We start from the raw sequence: 8,760 nt of genomic DNA, 5'->3' as shown, positions 1-8,760 counted from the left end.
ATTTCTGAATTTGGGTTGTTGTGTGTTTTTTCTCAAAAAACTTTTTACGGAAGTTTTTGTGTGTTACAAAACAAATAGCTCAACAGTGAATGGTACATCTGTTGTCTCCCCTTTCATTTCATAGTCTTTTTCACTGTTTGTTTACAATTGGTGCGAGAGACCTTTGTCATAGACATCTTTCGGTTGGGGAAGAGATGGGGGTATTGTTCTGTTGCCTTTTATTAGTGTAGGGGTTTGTGTCAGCATCATGTGGGTAGTTCCTTTATTATTTATTTATTTATTTATTTATTTATTTATTTATTTTTATTGATAATGCAAGAGATTAAGGAGTTGAGCTTGGTTGGTTGCATTCAGGTGATTGCAGTGTGGCTTGTTTGTATGTGTGGGTGGCGGGGGTGGGTGGGGGGTAGGTCGTTGGGTCAGGTTAGCCATATTGAGTTGTTTGCTGTTGGAGGACGTGAATGCAGGGGTTTTATGATTATGGTGGTACCTCGGGTGAAGTACTTAATTCATTCCGGAGGTCCGTACTTAACCTGAAACTGTTCTTAACCTGAAGCACCACTTTAGGTAATGGGGCCTCCTGCTGCTGCCGCACCACCAGAGCACAATTTCTGTTCCCATCCTGAACAGTGGCGTAGCGTGGGGGGTGCAGGGGGGGCCGGGCGCACCGGGCGCAACATCTGGGGGTTAGGGTTAGGGTGCGCAAATCCACGGGTTAGGGTGCGCAAATTACTTGCTTTGCCCCGGGTGCTGACAACCCACGCTACGCCACTGATCCTGAAGCAAAGTTCTTAACCCGAAGCACTATTTCTGGGTTAGGGGAGTGTGTAACCTGAAGCGTATGTAACCTGAAGCATATGTAACCCGAGGTACCACAGTACTGTGTTTGTGGGTTTGGGGATACAAAATAACAGTCATGTGATACACACACCATCCCTTTGCATAGCTGTCAACCTTCCCTTTTTTTGCAGGAAATTCCCTTATTCCAGCACCGTTTCCCACTGATTCCCACTGCTATCCCGGATTGTTAGAGATCCCGTAGACTGTGCCCAGGCCAGGTGAGGCTGCTGACCCCTTATTTTCAAATCTGAAAGTTGACAGCTATGCCCCTTTGCAACCTGACCTAGCACAGTGCATGTTGCTTCTCAAGCTTGGGCTGCCATTCGCCCGGATTTTCCTGGACATGACTGGGAATGGGATTTCAATGGCAGAATTGACATCCAGGGGGAATTTCCCAAAGGCGGCACTTTGTCCTTTGCAGCCTGACTTAGGACAGTGCATGTTGCTTCTTGAGCAAAGCGGTGGCACAGAGGTGATGCACTTGAACTGGAATAGTACTGTGCTGTCAGTCTTCTCTCCCTAGATTTTCTGATGTCCTCTCCCAGCGCCTCCTTGCTTCTCATCCTCTTCTGCAGGGATTATCTTGGGACAATGCACCAGAGGTCTCTCTACCAGGGTCCCCCCATGCACGGCATGGCTGGTTATGACACCCGTGGACCGCCACCCCGTGTAACAAGTGGCGGACCAGTGAGAGAACACAGTCAAGTGCCCTTGGTGGATGTCCAAGGTAAGAGGTTTCAGGCTTAAATAAGAAGGACCATTTACCGGTATAAATGACAGCACAGTAAGGGATTCATCAGCAGGGGTGATATATGAAACAAATAGCAGTGTAGCTAAAATAAACAATGCTGTATCTCATACAATATACTGCACAATAACGAATATAAATAATTATAAAGGCTATACCATGTTACAGAGGATCATATTGAAAAACACCCTGGCTAAGGAACCCTGTAAAGTATAAACACACACAAAATCAAAGCACAAAGGGTGTTAAACCAGACTGGTGCAATCCATTTTTAGTTCCCTCATACCTTCCTTAAACTCAATGGAGATTGTAAAAGTAAAGCATGATGCTATCCATACTTTGAAAAATAAAATAAAAATTCAATAAAATAAAACGGAAAAGTATCCACAAGAAAAAGAAACACTCTTATTCCTATTGTTATCTAATGCAACGTCTTAGCAGAACAGCAAATTCTCTGCAGACATTTTTGTTAATAATTGGCTCTAAACAGAATAAATGCCTGCTCGGAAGTGCCAAATTATAAAATATTGATGAATAAGAGATAGCATTTAAAGTGACAATTTTGATTGAGTTGCTAGATCTTAGGCAATGATTATTAAGTTCCTTAAACATTATGCCCTGGGGAGAGTAGACCTTATGGGAGGACAAAGAGGTCCAAAAATTCCCCCCTGTGCCATCATAATCAGCACCACTGCTTCCAAGGGTGTGTGAGGAAATGCGTCTCTGCACTCTTACACCTATTGCCTTCTTCTGTCTGAAGGGAGCCCACTTCTGTCTGAAATACATGAAGCTTCATTCAAAGCTCCTCTATTCCTGTAGTAGGTGGGCATTTTCACTGTATGGCATGGGCTCCTTGCATGGTCTCGGGCAGGTAACTCCCAGTGCTGTTTGTATAAGTGTAATTGTCTTCAATGCAGGTGGAAGAGGCATGGATGGCAGGGGCATCATATATCAAGGCATGGAGCGCAGAGAGATGGAAGAGAAGGACATGGAGCCCACTAGAGGCAGGGAGCCCGGACGCATGGAATATCAAGGCATGGAGCGCAGAGAGAGGGACGTGGTGCCCACTAGCGGCAGGGGAGAGATGGGAGAGAGGGACATGGTGCCCACTAGAGGCAGGGAGCCCAGACGCATGGAATATCAAGGCATGGAGCGCAGAGAGAGGGATGTGGCGCCCACTAGAGGCAGGGGAGAGATGGGAGAGAGGGACATGGTGCCCACTAGAGGCAGGGAGCCCAGACGCATGGAATATCAAGGCATGGAGCGCAGAGAGAGGGACGTGGTGCCCACTAGAGGCAGGGGAGAGATGGGAGAGAGGGACATGGTGCCCACTAGAGGCAGGGAGCCCAGACGCATGGAATATCAAGGCATGGAGCGCAGAGAGAGGGACGTGGCGCCCACTAGAGGCAGGGGAGAGATGGGAGAGAGGGACATGGTGCCCACTAGAGGTGGGGAGCCCGGACGCATGGAATATCAAGGCATGGAGCGCAGAGAGAGGGACGTGGCGCCCACTAGCGGCAGGGGAGAGATGGGAGAGAGGGACATGGTGCCCACTAGAGGTGGGGAGCCCAAACGCATGAAATATCAAGTCATGGAGTGCAGAGTGAGGGACAGGGCGCCCACTAGAGCCATAAGGCCCAGAGGAATGGGATATCAAGGGATGGAGTCCAAAGGGATGGAATACGTGGTCAAGGTGCTCCCTAGAGGCACAGAGCCACCTAGAGGCATGAACTCTCAAGGCACACAGCCTCATGGAATAGATCCCAGAGCCATGAATCATCAAGGCATGGAGCCCAGATGGAAGGAATACATGGTCAAGGTGCTCCCTATAGGCATCGTGCCACCCAGAGCCATGAATTATCAAGGCACGGGGGCCAGAAGGATGGAATTCTTGGTCATGGTGCTCCCTAGAGGCACGGAGCCACCTAGAGTCATGAACTCTCAAGGCACACAGCCTCATGGAATAGCTCCCAGAGCCATAGAGCCTCCCCAGGGCATGGAACCCAAAGGCTTGGAGCCAACGACTGGAGAAATTCAAGGTCCTGAACCTTTGAGCAAGGCAGCAACTGATCTGCAGGAACCTGAACAGGTATGTGGAGTAACCGTGTGCTGTTTCATTTTCCCCAATGGGTTCCTAGACACATTCTTGGAGCCAGAACATGAACAGCCTCATAGGGTCATGGCCAGACGATTGGTATAGTGATTTATTTCCCAATGGAGATGGGAGTGGGTAGGTGCAATTTTCATCATTACCCCCATCCTTTTTTGTTCCTGAGCAGCGCGCGGGGGGGGGGGGCTACAGTGGTTGACCTATCACTTAGATATGACTCTAGGATGGGGAACTTGCATTCCTCCAGGTGTTGCTGGACTCCAGCTCTCATCAGCCCCAGCCAGTTTGGCCAGTGATTACTGGGGGGGAGGTGTCCGTGTCACAGGTGCCCAACTTCTGCCCTGAAAGAAAAGGCAAACACTCTGGCAGGCCCTGCACCTTCAAAGCAGAAAACTGCTCGCAGTGCAAAGGCTAAAACCCAGCAATGAGAGAGATCATTAGAGAGAGCTAAGTTCCTAGCTTTGGAAATTATATCAGGGATTTCAGGCCAGCTGTCATGCACCCTTCTGCCTCTGTTGCCCGGTACTCTCCTGAACTTTCCCCAGCTGTCAACATACCTCTCCTTTACATGATGTTGGCAGGAAAATCCATGGATTGGACAAAGGAGCAGGAGTGGCACTTTATTTCTTTTGAAGTGGTAGTCAGACGTTAAATTGCCTCCAGTGATGGGACAGTGGACCATGTCCCTGTGTGCTTTTCTAATAAAATAACTGCCCTTTATTTTCCCCATGTGTGTCCCCCAGCTCTTAGTGTCCAGAGGTAGTGCAGCTAGTAGTGTCTGGAGCTGTTTTCAGACACCATGTGAATGTTGTCCATGTAAACCACATGATTGAGGAGGGGCAGCAAACTTTCTGAAATCTTCCTTTGTGTTTACAGGTGGTCAGCATGCCTATAGCAGCAGCAGAACAAGATGTAGACATGCAAGAAGCATGCGAGCAAGCAGCCAGCCAACCTGAGGGCTTCAGTCCTGGCCAAGATGAAGAAGAACACCTGGATAAAGATGACGTAAGCCAAACAATGTTGCCTTCTTTGAGCTCTCTATTAAAGAGGCAAGCAGCAACAGTCTGCAGGATGGGGTGGCAGCGCTTACCTGACCCATCACAGGTGAGGTCAGAACAGTGCAAAATGCACTGGTGGGGCCAATCCTGTGGTCCCACCAGTCCCCCACCTCAGGGCCCCCTCCCTCCCTATACTCCACAGTGGCACCAGTGACAGAAGGTCAGCTAAATGCTGCTGGCCAGTGCTGGGGGGCAATATCACTGGCAGTAGCATCAAGGTCTTTTCAGCAGCTACCCCAAAGCTCTGGAATGAGTGTGGTAGAACACATCCCTCTAATATGTTGATGTAATGTGCTTTGCAGATCTTTTCAAACTAGCTTTTAGAGTGTAATATGCTGTCCTAATATTGGGGGGGTGTTGCTATATAACTTGTGTATAATAAACTATGATTTCTGAAATAAGAAAAGAAATATGAGCAGCAAGAATTTCACCACTGATTCCAATTAGAGTGCAGGTGATTTGGGGTCAGATCAAAGGTCTGTTTAGTCCAGTGTTCTGTTCTCACAGTGGCCAGCCAGGTGCCTTTGGAAACTCCACAAGCAGGAAAAGAAAGGTGTAGCACTCTCCCACTCACAATCCGGCAACTGGTACACAGAGGTAGGCTTCCTCTCATCCTGGAGGCAATATAGCCCTTCTTGCTTAGCTTACCCATTTCTTAACATGGGACTGAAATGGCCCGCTTGAGTCTCCTAGTGGTGCAGCAACTGCTAGCACGTTTGCAAAGGTAAGCAGGGTAAGTCTGGTTTCAAATGGGATGGAGGGCTGTGTGTTGAGATTTCGACTAGATGACCCTTGGGATCCTTCCCAGCTCTACAATTCTGTGAATCTGTGAATCTCCAGTTCAGATGCAATTGTCAGCATGGTTATTAATGCTATGGTTATGTGGGGGACAGAGGGAGAGAATAAGTGACCACGGTTTAATAACCACTCTGAAAAATCCCACAAACATTACCGTCTTTTCTACTGAAAAAATATATTGGTCTGAATGCATCCTTATCAGTTTCTTTCATCTCTCCATAGGCCGAATGCATTGAAGAATTCCTCAATATGACGGACGAAGAGTTGGCTGATTTTCATTCAGAGGAATGGCTGAACAATTTCGAAATGAAAGACGATACACTGAATGACTCCGACAACGCCATGGGGTAAGAGGGGAGCTGGGCACTACAAAACATGCTAAGACCGTGCCAAGCCCAGCTTGGATGGCACTTGCTTCACAGTCTCACCCAGTCGATCATCTCATTAGCAAAGGCTGTGCTAGTTAATGTACTCCCATTACCTTCTTTTTCCAATGAACAATCAGTTATACTAAAGGGCAGAATCCAGCACTTATTTCTCCTGTTCAAACCCCCTTGAAATGAAGGTAGGTGTACAAACACCCCCATGCCCTCATCTTCAGCTGACCATTTCAGGGTCTTGGAACATTGCACCTTTGGGGGAAAAGGTTGTGCCCACAGTCCCAGATTTCTATAAAGGGTCGGCAAAGAGGCACAGTTCTTTAATATGCCTCAACATGTTTCTCTAGCACTTCTAGGAGACCTTCCATATGAAGAAAACTATGCTGAAAAAGCTAAAGAAAAACAATGGTTGAATGGCAGGCTTGGAAGAGCACTCAGAGGCATGCTCACTGGCAACTGCAAAGGTGCAAAAGATCTGATGGCAGGTGTAGCCAGCAGCCGGACATGGAGCAAGGCACCATTCCTTACTCCAAGCAGCTCCAAACTGATGCATGCCCAACCTTTAAACAGCAGCAAACTGCCCTCTCAGTACCCTTCATAGTCCCTAATTGGTCTTTTGCCCACAAAATGCCTCACAAATGTTCACCAACTTCTCTGCAGTTTAGCTTTTGCTGCTTGTTCTATTAGTGGTCCATATGTTGAACAGCTGTTTCTCTTTCTCCTTTCAGGGATCTGTCTGGCTGAACTCAACATTTAGGTGATTCTCAGCAGTAAATTGGTGTGATGGGAGCCTAATACATCTTGTTAATACAGTGGTAACTCGGGTTAAGAACTTAATTTGTTCTGGAGGTCCATTCTTAACCTGAAACTGTTAAGCACCACTGAAGCACCACTTTAGCTAATGGGGCCTCCTGCTGCTGCCGCGCCGCCGGAGCACGATTTCTGTTCTCATCCTGAAGCAAAGTTCTTAATCCAAGATACTATTTCTGGGTTAGCAGAGTCTGTAACCTGAAGCATTTGTAACCTGAAGCGTATGTAACCCAAGATACCACTGTAGAATCCTTTTGAAAAATGTAACCAAATGGCATGTTGAAGACAGCATAGAAAATGGTTTCTACACCCTTCCTATGTCTGAACCAGATCAGTACTGAGGGGAAGGGGGCTCCCTTGCCCTTGTTTATCTTACTTCTCCCATCATTTTGTTTACTTCCTTGAGTTTCAATTAAAAGTTTGGATTGACTAAAACCGTGTGGCTTGTTGTACATCTGTATTGCACTTGCCTCCCCAGTCACCTCATCCTCCCTTGTAGATCAAAGCTTAGCTTACGTTCCCATGAAGTCGTTCCCACACATTCTGCCTGTTGTGTCATCCCTACTGCTGCCCAATTATTTTTTCAAAGGCACTAGATTAAAATTCTCCTACTCTTATCTAACCAGCAAAGTAAAAGCTGATCCAGACAAGGAACTCCTACAGCACTCCTGAAAAATGGGGCAGAATAGAACTTCTTTATGCACTGCTAAGGAAAGTTTGTTCCATGACCACTGAGGAGGGTCAGCAAAGTGTGCACCCACTCTGTCCTAACATGGCATGTTATCAAGAGGACCCTGTCAGGACTGGTCAGGACACTCATTCCCTCCATACATGCACATGCATGCACCAACACAGGGAAGGGGGACCTTTGACCCTCCCAATGTTGGACTGCAACTCCCATCATCACTGGCCATGTTGGCTGGGGCTGATCGGAGTTGAGGTCCAACAGCATCAGAAGGGCCACAGTTCCCTCACCACAGATCTGAAGATTCTGAGGCCGGTTAACCCAAATCTGCAACATGAGACCCACATTTAATTTCAATATGTTCTCCCAAGAGCTAAGGTGGCTACATGCTCACAATAATTTTTTTGTGTGAGAATGTGGCACCAGACCATTTTGTCTCTGGACAACATCTAGCCTGCAAAACAAAAAAGGATTCCCATTTATGCTTTCCATCATCCCCCCTCTCATTTATTTTTTAAAAAAGAAATTCAACATACATTATGATATACAAGCCCACAGATTCCTGGTGCTGAAGACTGATCTCTAAGTCAGGCGTGGGTAACTCATATTCTAGACGCTGTTGGACTACTGGTTCCATCACTCCTTGCCATTGGCTACGCTGCCTAGGACTGATGGCAGCTGGAGTCCAACAGCTGTGGAAGGCCACAGTTAGCCACCCTTGACTAGGCTGTGTTGTGCTTCTCACAGCACAAGCCCAAGACATTTGGGCACCTGAGGCGAACCACAAAATGCCCCTTGCCAGGGAAGAAGGGTTGGGTGAAGATCTACACTGGTAACAAGGAGGGGAATCAAATGGACTTTCCCCCATCATAGAGTCTTTGAGAATGGGCCCACTTTGAATCACGCCAAGCAAGTGTACAGTCCAGGAGACTACAGAGGTCAGCCCCTGCTATTTTCTCCCTAGGGGTGGGAGAACCCTCCCATTCACCAAGAGGACACAGCAGCAGCAGCAGCAGCATGTAGGGGATGCTACCAAGGAGGCAGCCGTTCTGGCCTCCAAGGAGTACACCACAGCTGTGTCTGCCACCACAGTTGCAGCAGCAGCAGCAGCAGCAGCAGCACTGAGCAATGCATTTCTTAGAAGCTGAACCTGCTGCCCCTTGGATTTTGCCACCTGAGGCAGTTGCCTCACCTTCCCTCATGGGGGGGGGGTGCAGTCCCAGTTCCCTGGAAAATCAAACAAGTCTTTCCCTGCTGCATATACCTTTCTTGGGACACCAGCACCATAGACTGCACACAGCCGGATTAATTGATCCTTGAAGTCCATCTCT

The 8,760-nt window shown here is 47.8% G+C and overlaps 1 protein-coding gene across 1 annotated transcript; it reads left to right on the top strand.

The window, feature by feature from the left end:
- The first annotated feature begins 1,123 nt into the window (after window positions 1-1,123).
- CSTF2 (cleavage stimulation factor subunit 2) lies at window positions 1,124-6,218 on the top strand. Its single transcript, XM_053374476.1, has 4 exons — window positions 1,124-1,567; window positions 2,506-3,677; window positions 4,575-4,703; window positions 5,777-6,218. The coding sequence occupies exons 1-4, from the start codon at window positions 1,372-1,374 to the stop codon at window positions 5,903-5,905; spliced, it is 1,626 nt and encodes a 541-aa protein (XP_053230451.1). The 5' UTR covers window positions 1,124-1,371; the 3' UTR covers window positions 5,906-6,218.
- The last annotated feature ends 2,542 nt before the right edge of the window (window positions 6,219-8,760 follow it).

The sequence above is a fragment of the Podarcis raffonei genome, chromosome Z, assembly GCF_027172205.1.
Source record: "Podarcis raffonei isolate rPodRaf1 chromosome Z, rPodRaf1.pri, whole genome shotgun sequence".
Taxonomy (NCBI): domain Eukaryota; kingdom Metazoa; phylum Chordata; class Lepidosauria; order Squamata; family Lacertidae; genus Podarcis; species Podarcis raffonei.
This window is presented reverse-complemented; position numbering and strand designations above follow the sequence as displayed.